Source organism: Ambystoma mexicanum, chromosome 7p (genome assembly GCF_040938575.1).
Source record: "Ambystoma mexicanum isolate Mex_15411 chromosome 7p, UKY_AmexF1_1, whole genome shotgun sequence".
NCBI classification, from domain to species: Eukaryota; Metazoa; Chordata; class Amphibia; order Caudata; family Ambystomatidae; genus Ambystoma; species Ambystoma mexicanum.
In genome coordinates this window covers 779,054,827-779,070,653 of record NC_090939.1, presented here as the reverse complement: position 1 = coordinate 779,070,653, position 15,827 = coordinate 779,054,827, and the positions used below count along the sequence as shown (strand labels likewise).

The 15,827-nt window shown below is 47.7% G+C and overlaps 1 protein-coding gene across 3 annotated transcripts in view; it reads right to left on the bottom strand.

The window, feature by feature from the left end:
- Nucleotides 1-15,827, bottom strand: part of TGFBRAP1 (transforming growth factor beta receptor associated protein 1) — a 1,165,459-nt gene that overhangs the window by 704,419 nt on the left and 445,213 nt on the right. For all 3 annotated transcript variants that reach the window (XM_069636918.1, XM_069636917.1, XM_069636919.1), the window contains one exon: nt 5,765-6,106. In XM_069636918.1, the coding sequence (XP_069493019.1) occupies nt 5,765-6,106 (342 nt within the window). The remainder of the gene's footprint in view (nt 1-5,764; nt 6,107-15,827) is intronic.

Here is a 15,827-nt window from a genome sequence, read left to right as displayed (position 1 = left end):
CCTCCTGAGACCTAGTCTTGACCGCCGCCATAGCTACCTTGATTGGTCTGGCTTGTCCAGAAGGTTACCCTGTTACAAGAAACTAGGCTGGCCTTCTGAACCTCTGCCCATCAGGTCAGAGTTCAGAAATTCATCTTAACACAATGTGGCCAAAGGACAAGAGAGAATCTTGTGGCATGGTCATTTGAGAGTGTTTGTGATAAAATGTAAAAGAGCAGGAGAGAATATAAAAAATCAGTAGGCAAAAATTCCCTGGCAACAGCCCATCTTGGACACATTATGCAAGTAACCACAAAGTTACCAAAAACAAAGTTTAAGGGAAACCAAGTATCCCTACCGCACCGCCCTGCAAGGTGATGTGCGCAGCGTAAAATAAACAAGCAATTTCAATGTCCACCTGTGCTGATAGCCAGCCACAGGACTGATCAGTGCAACCAAAAGAGACTTCATTAGCAAGGTAAGTGAAGACAAAAGGCTTTACTTAACTCCAAAAAGTCACCTCCAAAAGGGCAGGATCAAACAACAAAACATTGTTGAGTTCCAGAGATATCTATGGAGGGAAATGTGATGAATCCTGTGTATCCCTCACTAAAACCCTGCCTAAAGTATACTCGCAGGTGGCCAGCAAAGGCAGACGCGTCATGATACTGACCTTGGGGGTGGTGTACTGCGGGAGGTTCACTTGGGAGAATACAAGGCCCAGGGTAGTGCAGACAATCCGTGGGATGAGACACAGTATTTATCCTTAAAAGGGGAAAACCATTTAAAGATAGCAAAACATGAAATGGCATATTGTCCCTATGATGTATTCAAACCACATATTGAATCTGTGGATGTGGGCATAGCTGGTGGAACATCTTTAAAAACCCCAAAGAAGGAAAAACCATTTGAGACCTCCAAGGATACAACTCCCCGTTACCCCCTAATGTTACAGTGAAAAGAAATGTATAACTATCGACTTAAATGAACTGCCTTCCACTTTAAGAGGGAATTCTGATGATTTGTCTTTAGATACTTTTAAGGGAATAAAGCTACCTTTAAAATTAAGTAGTTGACAAAATACCTAATTTTGTTGATTGGGACTACAAGTCCCATAATCCCATTAGTAACGGGATGAGGAAGAGGGCTGAAGAGCAATGTTGCAGGAGCAGTCAAGCAGTTAAGCCTAATAGCCCACACCTGAGGGAAGCTGAGAGTCTTAAAAGGCCTCCTCGGGTGCAAGACATTAGATGGAGCGGTGGTTGGAGTGCATACAGCAGCAGTAGAAGCAGAAAGAAGAGCATGGCGTTGGCAATCCAGGCAGAAGTGGGAGAGCCGAAGGGATGTCGGAACTTTGATCCAGCCGATTTGAACTGCCTGTTCTGAGAGGGCCCTGTTCACACAAACTCTAAAGTGAAGCGGTTGCACAGCGCAAGGTGTGAATGAAAGCTGCTTTTCCCCCATATGAACCGAATTGCAGAGACTGCGCAGCAGAAAGCGGGCCGGAGACCGTGGTGCTGTGAAGCCGAAGGTCTCAGGAGGGAGAGGGGCTTTTTAATTGCGTGGCTGGACGAAAATACTTTTAACCAGGAAGGCTGTGGGTCCAAACAGAAGCCAGAGGTCGTAGAAGCCCTGCAGCACGCAAAGAAAGGAATACAGAAGCCAGTGAAACTTTCCAAGCATTCGGATTACTTGAGCAAACAATTTGTCAGGGAGAATTCTCAGACATTTTCCAATTCCCTTCTACCTTAGAGACCCAAGCTCTTTTGCTGGACTTTATGGGCCCGATTCATGGAAGTGTTTTATAATGGTGCCATCCCATAGGAAAACGTTCTGTGAATTAGGCCCTAAGACTTAATTTCTAACCTGGAGAGAGTGAGCACTTTTCCTCACCCCCATGTAGTTTTATTGAGATTTTGATTCTGTTTCTTTTAACTTTGGAGTCTGACAAACTCCGCAGACATCTTTTACATTGTGGCACACAGCACCTACAATGCAGTGGCACAGGGAAGTATCTTAGATTTCCCAAAGGTTTAAATACCTTCTCTTGGTGAAACAACTGTTTTCAAGAGCACTGAAGTGAAATTGCCTTTACTTACATTTTGTAATTTTCTAGACCCAGCACACAATATCTTACCATAGGGTGCTGGAGGGGTTACTTAGTATCCCCTTTGTCTAGTTTCTCATGTAACATTTTTATTATCCTTTCTACAATTAATGGCTGATAGCAGGAGTTTACTTTTTACTGCCATTGTGTGTTTTTACCGTGGGCTGCGTTTGCAGCCGCAGAAAGACACCCATGGGGGCCCATTTCATCTTCTTTTTTCGCCATTTCTTGTTGGAAAGGTCTTTCTTGAGATTTACTCTGCGCGCCAAACCAGGTTTGGTCCCTTTGTTTGTTTTGACTTTGGCGAGATTCACGAGTGAAGCCCACCTGTGACTCCAGTATGTCTGGAAGGGGCAGGAAGTGAAGGAGGTGCCTGAAACTCCATGTGCTTAATCCCCTTGGTTACAGGAATGCACCCAAAGGTGATCGGCCGGCTGGCTGTCCGGCAAGGACAGCCACCCTGCTGTGTAATTGACAGATAGGCTGGAATGAATTGGAGAAACCTGCATAAAAGGCGAGGCTTTTTGGCTTGGAAGGCAGAGTCGACCACTGGACGAAGGAATCCGAAGAAGAACTTGGAAGAGACGCCTGCTGAAACTCCTGGACCACTGGTTTGCCCGGTGAAGCCCTGCTGCTGTGCTGAAGCTCCAAATTCACCTTGACTAGAAAAGCCCTGCAAGGACAACTTCTCCCTTCGTGTTGGTAGGACCAATCAACTCCAAAGTAAGCCCGTCTGGACATCCTCTCGGAGATGGCTGTACTTCCACTGCTGCTCCTGGAACCAAAGTGACAGAGAGAGGAACTCCAGATTGTGTGTGCTGCTTTTAAGTTGGACCCGAGTGCCAGGAAGATCCTCCGATCTTCCCTGAAGCAGGACTGACCAAGCCTAAGCCACCTGAACAGAGTGCTGGACCCCAGATGCGAGGAAAGTCCAGAGTCTAACCGAGAAACGTGGTGTTGCTATTTGCAGTCAGACGCAAGGAGCTGAAACACAGAAGAACCGCTGAATTTAAGTTTGCCCATTGCTGCGGCTGACCTTCCCATTGCAGAGCAGGAGTCCCCAGACCTCTTCCCTCTTGTCCCCATGACTGAGGCTCAGGAACAACAGGATCTGCACAGCTGTACAGGAACTTCCACCCAACAGCCATTCAGGGGGAAGGGACAGAGTAAGGACTTCCCAAGTCTTTGGGAAAACAAGGTAACAAGCAATAGAAAGCAAGAGGCCACAGGGGCCATCTTGTTTTCTATCAGGAATCAACTGACTCCAATGGCAGGGCCTGGGTATCCCAAAATGGAGGATACTCAGAGCACCTGTCAAATTCAGCATGGAGCTGCCACCAGCCCATACCCTGCTCTGTGGGCCACACACAGGTGCTCAAAAACATACACTAGGGGCACACGGTTGTACCCCCACCCATGTGTGCCATAAGTGTACCCCAGGGGTCTGTACACCAAACCAAAAATGGGAAGAGCTGTACTGCCAGGAGTCCCACATGGACTCCTGGGCAGAAAACAATACAGAACACAAATGAAAAAGGACTACAGGACAAGGACAGGGAGGCCCTGTCCCTCCAATGCATTTCCAGCATCACACCCCTCTTCCGGGCGCTGACCCCTCTTTACTTTCAGCCTCCCTCCTCTTAATGTCTTTTTAAACAGTCCCAGTGGACATCCCTCGGCCGGGTTCACCTTTGTCAAACCACTGTTTCTTTAGACTTTGCCCCCTGCCCCCTTCACCTTTACATTCACGTTCAATGTTTGTGGGATTCACTTCCCTGGTTTTCTTGAAAGTTTGTAGGTCGAAGGCTTTCGACTGTACAGGGATTTTGCTTGACCTCCTGTATGACCATTTTGACCTATCTTGGCAGCTCTCCTACGGCCTTCTGGTTTATGCAGTTACACTCAGATGGAGATCAATCAGAGTTTCTTGTAGCAGCACCCACATAAGTGCTGGTCCCCTTCTGCAGCTGGTATCCCGCTTTTGCTATCTTACAGTTCTTTGAACTTTCTCACTTTGCCGCTTGTGACTTTCATTCACCACAGTGTGGTTCTTATTGGTTCTCCCCTCGACTCACTGGTTGTAATGAACCGCTTGGCTTTCCTCTTCACTGAAGTCAAGGCTGGGACCATGGAAGCAGGAGCCTCCCTCACTCTGTGGACCGTTTACATCTGCTGCAGCACACTTTGGCTATTGTCCTCGTTCTTATTTTTCTTTCAGGGGAGGGTTTGCTGGGTTTTGTTGAAAAGAGCAAGGGCGTTCTTAGTCAGCCTCTCGATATTTGCTGCCTTTCTCCTCCTCTTAAATTGACGGGTCTGGATAGCTGTCTCGTCGTGCGGTCTACCTTGCTCCTCTTGTGCTCTCTTGCTCCACATTTTATCCCTGTGGGGAAAGTAAAGGTCCGTCAGGTGTGTGTGATTCAGGTTAATTGCCTGGCCCTTGGTTAGGACATGTCAGGTAAACAATTTCAACAGTAGTCGGTTTATCACAGTTCATAAAAGTGTTAGTCTATTGTCTTTCGTATCGGGAGAAAGGGTTCAGGTAGGAAACGGGGGGAGTGACATGAGGAATGATATTCTTGGTCCTAGGGGGTTTGGTAAACTCAGAAAGGTGAGATTGGTAGGGTTTGTGAAATGAATGAAAATGACCAGAGTTAGGGAAGGAAAGTAAACAAAGGGGACTGCGGGAATGGTAGTTGGTCCAAATAGACTGGGGGTGCGACAAATCATAACCAGAAGGACGTGAAGAAGAATGCCTGGGAGTGTTTGGATTGGAAACAGAAAAAAAGGATTCTGGGAATTGTCATTTTTGAGTGAAACAGGGTTTGAACTTCTAGGGAATTTGCTAGATATCTAGACACCTATGGATTTACCTTTGGGTAAGGGAGATTCAAGGGGTGGAAGGGATGATGAGTGGGAATAACAAACACTTCAAGTACTTCGTTCCCCTCACCATCCTGCTTGTGATGGGACTGCACCTCACCTGGGGTATTTCCCCGAGCATAACCCCAGTCTCCCCTACCTAGGTGATCCTTCCCCCATGGTCCACCCCGAGGAACTGGATCCAACAGCGATGGCTGTGTCCTGGCCATCTGAATAAGGGATTCCTGGGCTCTACCCGGGGAAGTACCCTTAGGTTTCTTAGACCCCCAAGGTAGAACCTGGGGATTTCAACCTTAAACGGATAACAAGAAAGGTGGGGTGCAAAACTGAATAAAGAACAAATACAAAGTGCCAATTTATGATTAGCATTCCCCTGGGTCTTTAAGGTGAGGTAAATGAAATGGTGGTGCTCTTACAAATGATAATAGAAAGTAATTATCCCAAATAACATGGGGGCGTCCAACACAGCTTGTTGCCCATCCCTTTCCTAGTGCTCCCTACCATCATTAGGGACTAATGGAACTGTTTACGTGACAATTATAAAAGTTTGGTCATACATACCCATAAAGAATACTGGGGGTACAGAAGCAGATGAACTTTAGGACCAATGGGCACAGAGGCCCCATCACAGAAAGGTTGCAATGCTACCGATGGTCACACTAGATGTTAACACCATCCCTTGAGGGAAAAGTACTGTATTTGTCAATGAACTTAGAAAAGCCAGTGAATTACCAACATAGCATAGCAAAGCTGAACTAATGTGCAATAGTCAAAAGGAGAATACTGTACTTCACTCACTTTCTGTGCTTCTCAAGCCAGGTTGCACAATCTGTTAAGATACAGGAGTTCTCAGAGACCAGGAGATCCAGCAGGCTATCGTGGTTTGCTTCTGCATATAGCTTTAACAATGCAGTGTCTACATCTTCCTTGTAGCCATTCGTCACTTCTGTGCTGCGGATCTCATTCAAATAACTCATTAGAAACAGTTTACACTTGACAATCTTCTCCTGGTCCCCTTGCGTCAGCTGGTTCAAGTCGGCATACTCGTGTAGAGGCGGGTGACAGCGAGCAAACGTAGAAGACGTGGGCAACAGGAAGGGGTAGAGAGAAATCAGCTCGCGGACATCAAGATGGCTGCTTCTGCAATTACAGTGTCAAACTAAATGAAGCAAAAAAAAGAAAAAGTATACATAGGCACACAAAACACTAATTATGTACTGCTTCTATAAATTGCTATGAATTACCTTTCAGTGTTTTGTTGATGCTACACAGGCCTTATGTACCGATATATGTTCTTGCTAAAAAACTAACAAATCACAGAATGTAAATCTAAGCTCAACAGACCATTACCAGACACTGATCTTACAAATACTTTAGTCATTTCTATGCATTTGCCACATACCTGAGCAGTTTCAATAAATTACACGCCACAATAACACTAGATCTTTCAACATTTTTGCTTTAAAACTACTGTTCAAATACTAGGGTCTGTCACAATTGGAGTTTTTTTAACCAAGTTATTTTAAATGTACTCATTGTATTGAATATAGGTTTGCTTTACGTTTGCATGAACGTAACCAACTTTGGCAACCGAGCCACATTAACAAATAAAACATGACTACTATGTTTGCAAAAGAAAAGTTAAAAAAGCAAGGGCATACTGTCCTTTCAAATAAGGTGTAGTGCCAAAATGTGATAAATGTGTGGGTGCGATTCAGAGATTTGTGTTAAAAAAAATTATTAGTTTACTACTAAAGGTCTCTTTAATCTGAAGCTCTGATGATTTCATATTCCAAATTTTACGGCTGTCTCCAGATAGGTATTGGTTCAGGGTTTAAGTATGACATTTTTTTAATGACATTTCACATGATTTTAGGGACGTACATAACTTCAAAAAGACACAGATTTTTGTTATGGTGTGATAGGAATATTTACATGTGAAATAGGAAATTATGAAGCAACCAATTACTGATGCTGCACCGTATCAGAGTGGTTAAGCAAAAAAAAGTCCGTACTTTACAGAAAACTAAAAGACAAACTTAAGAAGACCACACGTTTCCCAGTAACATGAACATCCATAGCATAACTGCTTTGTAATCTAAATAAGTCACAAAGCTCAAGTGAGGAATGTAGGTGCTCAGTAAACAAGCTTTATTTGTAATTCTACCTCGTTATTCAAAACATTAGTCACTTTACTCCTCAAATAGAGGGAGATGGTTTAAAGAAAGGACTACTTCAGTAAACTGCTACACTGGCAGGGGCAGGGAGATCCTGACCTTGACTCTTTGAAAAAGGGGATTTGCCCCAATAAGCCCTGTGTTTAACCTATTTAAAAATATAGCATATGTGGGGATTCCAAGATGGCCGCCTGCTAGTGTGGACGCACGTCCCCAGTGCTCCGCACACGCGGGAATCGTAAGGTGACTAAAAGCAACTAAAAGAGCTACTAGCGGTCTGGCAAATACTGTCCTGTTGAAATCAGCAGTGTGGTGAAACCGGAATACCCTCATCCAGGCCTGAACGGCTCACTGAATCAACATTAGCGAGAGCTGATCGGGAGCCCCGGCGAGCGGAGGGCCTGGAGAGCATCCGGCAGTTGGTGCGCCCGTACTGTGGAGGCGACCCGGATTGAGACCGAGAGGAGAGCTTCGGGTGAACTGCCAGGGTGCTTGCCCCTACAGCGTACTCAAGGAGTCCGGAGCAGACGATAAACCACCTCAGGGCGTAGCACCAGAAGCACCAGGTATGACGGTGAGGAGGGAGACCGGGTTGTGAGAGGGCATTTGGCCCCGGCTTCAGAGGGGCTGGCTCCCCCTCCCCACAAGCATGGCTTCAACCGGAGTTGGGCCAGCAGAGTGATGGAGTGCAGTGGCAGCCCCTGCGTAGGGAGAGGACCCTACTGAGCAGGGCTATGGAGGTGGTGTGAGCAGTCCCCCCCAGGGCGCTGCGGGACACAGGGCACCGAAGAACCCAGCACTACGCAGCAGGTGCCAGACAGGCGGCAGGGCGACAGACACAGGCCGAGCAGCACGAAGATACGCTGCGGGCCGCGTGGCTCCGTGGGACCTGGTAAGACCTGGAGACATAGGCTGCCCGCTAGCTGTAAAGGTAGGCAGCCCTCCATTCAGAACACTTACATTGCCGAAAGAATACCTAGTCAACCCCGCAGCAGCCTTTCACATCCCCAGCTGGGCTACAAAGGAGTTGGGCCTCATTGCATTTGGTCCTCAACAGTTCCCTGGGGAAACAGGAGACACATACAAGCGAACTGCCCGCGATACGGGCAACAGACTGCTAAATCACCCGAAATTCGGGTCTGATCCACCCAGAGATCTGCCCACGAACCTCTGGCCGCAACATTGAACCTGGAAGCCATCCTAGAAATTCCTGCATCCCCACACAATACGCATAGGAGAAGGCTTGCCCCCCCCCATATTCTAAACATTAACTCAGGCACAGCCCAAGTCAACTAGTAATTTATCAGGAGGGGGGAGCGTGCAGGTCCGCCCCAGATCACCCCACCAGAACAACCCCCAGAGACAATACATAAGTGGGTGTAAATTTAGGAATCCCGTGACTCTGTCAATAAGGCCTCGCTCAGCAAACCCTGTACCACACAATCACAAGTGTAATTCTGGAGTGCATCCGGGTAGCTGGGTGAGGGGACATTTGCGGCGAGCAGACAAGCCTGATGCCGGCGCCAGAACCAAAAGCACGCCCCTGAGAGTAAAAGGGACCCCCAAAACACAAGAGAATCAATTGGATAAGGGCTGTAACCATAAGCTACCGCAAGACCCGCTCCCGCCGTTGTCCCAGCAGAACCTACTGGAGTCAACTCTAGCTACATCCCGTGGCACAATGGACTCCGACAAGCAAGAGCTACTGAAATGTTTGAAAGGTATGGAGACAAGGCTGATGAGCACATTTCAGGCCCAAATAGGACAGCTGAAGGAGGAACTACAGGCCTCACTGCAAGAGGTCCGTAGAGAGGTGAACGAACTAGGAGACAAGGTGGACACGGTCGAGAACGGCCTCTCCAACCTTGCGGAAGAAGCAAAACAGAATAACATCCTACTCGACCAGGTAGCGGCAGCCACCAACAACCTTGAACTGCAAGCAGAGGACCTTGAAAACAGGTTGCGGAGGTCCAACATTAAAATTAAAGGCCTGCCGGAGTCGGTCCCAGTTGCGGACCTTCGCAAAAATGATGCCGCAAACCTTTAGTAACATGCTACATGACACCACACCTGAATCTATCTGGTTTGACAGAATACACTGCGTGGGTCCCAAGGCCCAGAATCGTATTGGTAGCTCTCACCTCTTATGGGATGAAGGAATGCATTATGAGAGCGGCCAGAACCTCCACTGACCTGACTGTTAACGACAGCCCCATTCAGCTATATTAAGATCTTGCACTCACAACCCTTCACAAGCAGAGACTCATGCGGCCAGTGATGAAGATTCTACGTGAGAAACAAGTACCCTACAGCTGGCCTTACCCCTTTGCCCTAACATTTAACTGGGAAGGAAAACAGACGTATCACCAAGTGCAAATAGGGCCTATCCTTGTTAAACCTGGAGGTGGACCACAACAGTGGAGAAACCGGATCAGCGCGGAATACAAAGTCTGTAATGTCGAACCCATGGGAATGCTCCACAGAAAGGAAAGGCAGATCCAGAAGAGAACTTAAACCGGCAGGCCCATATAGAAGGTAAACGAAACCAAACAAGACAGACAGAAGCGTGACAGCAAGCCTCCAACCGTAACTCATACAGAGGCGCTAGCAACAAACGAAGAGCAATAAATAAACCCAAAGGCTCACCTGTACGGAGACAGGTGTAGTCAACCTTGGAATCCTATCAGAGTCATGGAACTATCAGGCCACTCGGATCCTGTGTATTGGACAATGATCCAACGCCCCAGGTTGTTACTGGGGGGGGGGGATTCCTAGGAACTCTGATCACAGAGTTCACAAGGGTAGGGGAGGGGTGGGGAACAGGGGGAAGGGAGGGGAGAAGGGAGGGAAGCGATGGGGGGGGGTTAGGGGCTCTACATACGGAGGAATGGTCCAGAGTTTGGGAAGGAAAGGGGGAAGGGGGAAAGGAAAGGGAGCGGCTGCAGGGTAGACCACAATGTAGCGGGGTCAACCAACAACCTCTATACATATTGAAATGGCAGAGTCGACTGTAGTCTCCCTGAACGTACAGGGACTGAACTCGCCAACGAAAGGCTGAGCGATCCTGGACAGGCTTAGGGCAACGCAGGTGACGATAAGGATCCTACCGGAGACACACCTTCTCCCAAAAGATGAGAAGAGGATGGCTTATCAAGCCTTCCCTCAACAATAATATGCATCTAGTGAGGAGGGGGGGGAGGGGAGTCGCCATTCTGATCGGTTGGGAACTAGAGTTAAAAAAAACTACAGCTCCGCAGGGACACTGAGGGAAGATATCTAGGGCTGAAAGACACGATAAAGGGAAGTATGTACACAATTATCGCCTATATGCCCCCAACGAAAAGCAGGGCATATTCATCACAGGCATCTTGGAAAATTTTGGCAGTTGTTGCGAGGGCCGGCTTATCATAGGGGGGACTTCAACCGTGTCATGGACCCACTAATAGGCAAAACACTCCCTCCCAAATCCGCAGACCAGAAAAATAGGCAAGCACTGGGTTGCCTGTGCAGGGAACTAGGAGTCATAGAAACATGGCGGTTTAAGGGGAGAACAGAGAGTATATCCATTATTCAGCCGTCCACCTCGGCTACTCTAGAATATATATGATCCTAGTTTCAACTACCTTAGACCCCCAGATAGGGGTGGAATATCTCTCAGACCATGCTCCGGTGATGATTAACATTGATTGAGGGCACGGGGGAGGGGGGTCTCGAGTAAACAAAAGCCTATCCGGAGACTAAACAAGCTACTCCTGAAAGACACAGCACTCAGGGCTCACATGGAGAACTCCATAAGTAACTTTTACAAGGAGAATGATAATGGGGAAACAGACTGGGGGCTGGTCTGGGACGCAGAGAAGGCGGTGGCCTGGGGAGAGTTTATATCACAGACAGCCGCATATTATAAGGAAAGGTGTCTTATAACACGTCAGTTGGAAAAAGAGGTAAAGGAAGCCAAAGCCCTGCACAAAGCCCGACAATCAAGGAAATCCCTACAGGAGCTCAGGAAGATCAGAGCTCAACTTCAGAACCATACTGCAGAACGGGTGGCCCAGTCACTGCTAAACAGGAAACAGTCCTATTATATACATGGGGGCAAGGCCAACAGATTCCTAGCTGCAAAATTAAGAAAGCAAAAAACCTGCAACTATATAGCACAATTAAACGACAAGCAAGGAAACCCACATACGGCAGAGCCCAAGAAAATTGACATAATGAAGCAATTCCACGAGGATCTCCTACGCTGTGAGGACCTTCATCCGGAGCGACAAAGCTAATATATCCGATCTACCCACTTACCTCAGATTACAGAACAGGACAAGCTCATCCTTGGAGGCCCGACCTCGGCACAAGAAGTCAGAGAGGCGATCTCAGCTCTACCGGCAAATAAGGCCCCAGGTCCGGATGGCCTCGGAAACTGCTACTATAAGAACTTCTGTAGGCAGCTGCTGGACCCACTGACACGCCTCTTCAAAGTGATCAGATAATACGGATCGGTAATGCCCGACATGGGGAGATCCATGACTATATTGCCCCGAAACCGGGAAAGGACCCTTTCGAGTGTTCCAGCTACCGCCCCACAGCATTACTGAACACGGATGCAAAAATCCTTGCGACCAGACTGATGAATGTCCTACCGAACATCATAAACTACGACCAGGCGGGATTCATTTTAGGAAGACACACGCAAGACAACGTGTGGAGGGTAATAGACGTTATAGACATGGAAATATGCACACAACAAAACTTTGCTGTGGCGACCCTGGACACCCATCCGGCTTTCGACAGCGTGGACTGGCGATATTTGAAATTAGTCCTGGAGAGCTTTGGGTGCGGTCAGGAATTTACACCGATGGTGCTCGCCAACTTCCAAATTCCGTCAACAAGCTTCGTAATCAATGGTCAAAGCACCGATCATGTCGATATACGGTGAGAAACGAGGCAGGGCTGCCCCCTCCCCCCCTTGATCTTCGCAACGGCAATGGAACCATGCACGATCCAGTTCAGACAAGATGCAGGGATTGGGGGGTGAGGTGTGGCCAAGAGACCCATAAAATTGCACTGTATGCGGATGACATGCTCTTCATGGGAGACCCGGGCGAAACGATGCCCAGAGCTATGTCAAAGCTGCAAGAATTTGAAAAGGTTTCGGGGTTCAAAATCTAGGGCAATGAACATCACGGAAAGGGGAGAAGTGATTGAGAAACTGAAAAGGGCATTCCCTGTGATCTGGGAGGGAGACTCTTTAGAATACCTATGGGTGCGTTTAACAAAGGATTTATCTAAGCTGTACAAGACAAACATTGTTACCCTTTGGAAACAACTACAGGATGATATGCACAGATGGGAGATCCAGGAACTGTCATGGTTTGCCTGCATCGCAGCGGTAAAGACGACTATCCTCCCCCGCCTTCTTCATGTAGCGAGCTTGATCCCGGGGATCATCCCACCTGCCAGGACCAAAGAACTTCAAAAAGTGATATCCAAATTTATATTGCATGGCAAGAAGCCTAGGATTCAAAAAAGCATACTGGTGCGCACCCCCACTCATCGGAGGCCTGGGAGTTCCGTAAGTGAACAGATACATAATGGCAGCGCAGCTAGCACCAATGTTGAGATGGGCGACTCAAGAAAACATCAAAGGGTGGTGTCGGATTGAACAGGCGGCCACATAATTTCCCTTAAGAATACTGCTCGGGCTGAAAGCGGAGAGCTGGGAGAAGGGAGGAACCCTCTTGACAACTACCAGGATATCCCTACAAAGCTGGGACAAGGCACTGAGCTGGAAACAAATTCCTCGTGGACTAGGACCCTGCACCTCGCTAATGCATAACCCGGAGTTCTCACCAGGCCTCCAACCGAAATTCTGGGATGGATGTACAGGTGCGGAAAACAATATCCCTAAAGGACATGTACAGAGAGGGCGTCCCTCCTGCTCTTCACAGACTGTCAACAGAAATCTGGAATAGGGGAAAGGGAGTGCTATAAATATATGCAGATCCGACACTGGATAACTCACCCAGTGGTGAAGAAAGCGGGCATGAGACAGCCCTCTGGCCTCAAGATGACGATGTGGGAAGGTCCGATACCGAAGGGTGTGACTAGGCTATACAGATTGCTATCCAAGGCACAATCAACGGATAATCTCCCATACAAAGCAAACTGGGAAAGAGACATGGGAGAGGCAATAACTGAAGAGGAGTGGAAGCAAATCTGGGCCAGAGCACAGCACATCCAGATGCACCACGATTAAAGAGTCGGCATACAAGTTATGTTTCAGATGGTACATGACCCCCGACCGTCTTCACAAAATCAATAAGTTATCCTCCCAGCTGCTGGAGGAATTGTGGGGGGAGGGGAGACCTATAACATATATGTGGTGGTCATGTCCCAAAGCCGTGGCCTACTGGAAGGAGATACTGGGTCACATAGAAGACATTGTGGGGGTGGAGCTCCGGATGTCCCCGAAAACAATTCTGCTGGCAACACCCGTAGAGGGAATATATGCAATGTCAGGGCCGAGAGCAGCCTTAATCACCCATCTACTATCTGCGGCGAGAATGACCCTTGCACAGAATCGGAAATGTGAATCAGGACCGATCATAGCCTGGTGGTGGGTCAAAATTTGGGGAGTCATAGCGATGGAAAAGATATCCGCCCTCAGCACAGGAAAATTCTAAAGTTCCTCACAATCTGGACCCCCTTCCATGAACGGGTCAGAGACAGCGAGGCCCTTCACTTTAAACCACGTTTACTCAAAAACACACATGTCATCTGAGCCCCAAATAGGGGTCAATCCTTGCACAGCCCTCCAAGAAAGACTCAAGAAGGAAGAACTCTGGACTTTAAGGTGGGAATAAAAGGGGGGGGGGGAGTGAAAGCGGGTTGGGTGGGGTGAAAGTTACAAATCCTCAGAGGCAAGAGAGAACCTTTGGACTGGACTGGTGAAGAATGTAGTGGGCATGAACATTTTTATCCCTAGTCCATTCAAACTGTTATATTGTCATAAGATTGTCTGCCTCCGATCAATAAAGTTGATAAAAACAATAAAATATAGCCAAGGTGGACAGTAACAAAATGATATTTGTTGCTCAAAATAAAAAGAGTGCAGGGCGGACGAAGCAAGATGTGGTAAACCAGCTAAAATGAAAGCAATCATTCAGGAACGACAGATGAATACATGTTATTAGGGCTTCAGATGAATGGCATTTCCTCCCAAGTTATACCAGCAGCAAACCAACCCAATTTTACTCCTTAGGTCAACATGCCCAGGGAGTAATACAATTCTCTTCCAACCCCTTGATGTCCCCTGTTCTGCTACGATGATGCAGTGTGACCAGTTGCAACAGGATTGCGGATCACAAAGCATAGATCTACTACTGTGTTGGATGATTTTAAAAGGGTCTCTAAGCAATGCTTATTCCACAGAGTTTTAAAAACTAATTTGGAATCAGGAGTAAACTCCAAACTTTACATGTACCTTTTCAAATGTAACCCAACCAGCCTGATTTTGTTGGATAGTATGCCTTTATTTCTTGAATTTATTTACAGGAGGTGTACAAACATGCAACAACTACAACTGTTTAACAGTATGAGGTGGCACGCACTAGATTTACAATTTAACTAAATAAAAATGTGGATCAAAAATAAAGGGCATAGGAGACACAAAGGCACCTAATCCTTTTCCATAAGAGTGTGCCTTATCACACAGCTTTACCTCTTAAGTATAAGAGCCCGCACCAGAAAGCTCTATAGTGTGGTTGGTAGCGGAGCAAAGAGGGTGGTGGCGATCCAGGTAATAAGTCCCCTCTCCCCAATGGGGAGCCACCACATTGAGACAGAGGAATTGAGCTCCCTAATCTTAACACTCCCCAGGGGATAGAACAAGTGTGATCACCCCCGCCACCCTCAGAGAACAGGACATCCCAAGAGAGGGATACAAGTTATCCTCCCTATTCCCAAGACCACAATGTCTTTATTGACTACATGGGTGTTACCATATATGAAAACCTGAAACATCTTGTAAGAGTGGCTGATGTGGCTTCTGTCTGTGTACAAAGTATTCACTCAGAAAGAGGGCTGGGAAAGTCCCACTCCGTAACAGAGGGAACAATAGAGCCAATCAGCACAGACACAGGAAGAAAGGGACAGCCACAGAGCTGTAGTGCGAGAGGACCCGCCTCATGCGAGGGGTGTAAGGACGTAGCCAGCATCCGTGAGGTGTGGCAGACCGCGGCCAGGTCCTCGGGAAGCATACTGCCATGTCAAAGTAGGAACTAGAAGCGCACGGTCAGGAGAAGCTGTATAAAGCTCAGGCCACCCAGCTTCCAGAGGGCTGTGTGACGCGCACCAAAGTGAGGCGATGGAGAAAAGATCCAAAGGCAAGGTGAAACATGTAAAACCCCAAGGTGGGGTAGGAAAGAGAAGAGCCCAAGCTGTACCAGACCAAAATACCCCAAGGTGGCAATAACTGAGGAAAGAGCCCAGGCCGGGTTGAACAGAGTGAACGACCAAGGCCGGGAGAATGGAGTGAGACACCATCGAGGGCTGAGGGAGAGAGGGGACACATACTTTTCAGAGTCTGCAAGGAAATGGCCAATCCTGCAGCAGCCTCGTCTGTCACACTCACTTAGGAACTTTGCTCGGCCCTGGCTGCACACTTCATCACACAAAAACCCAAGACA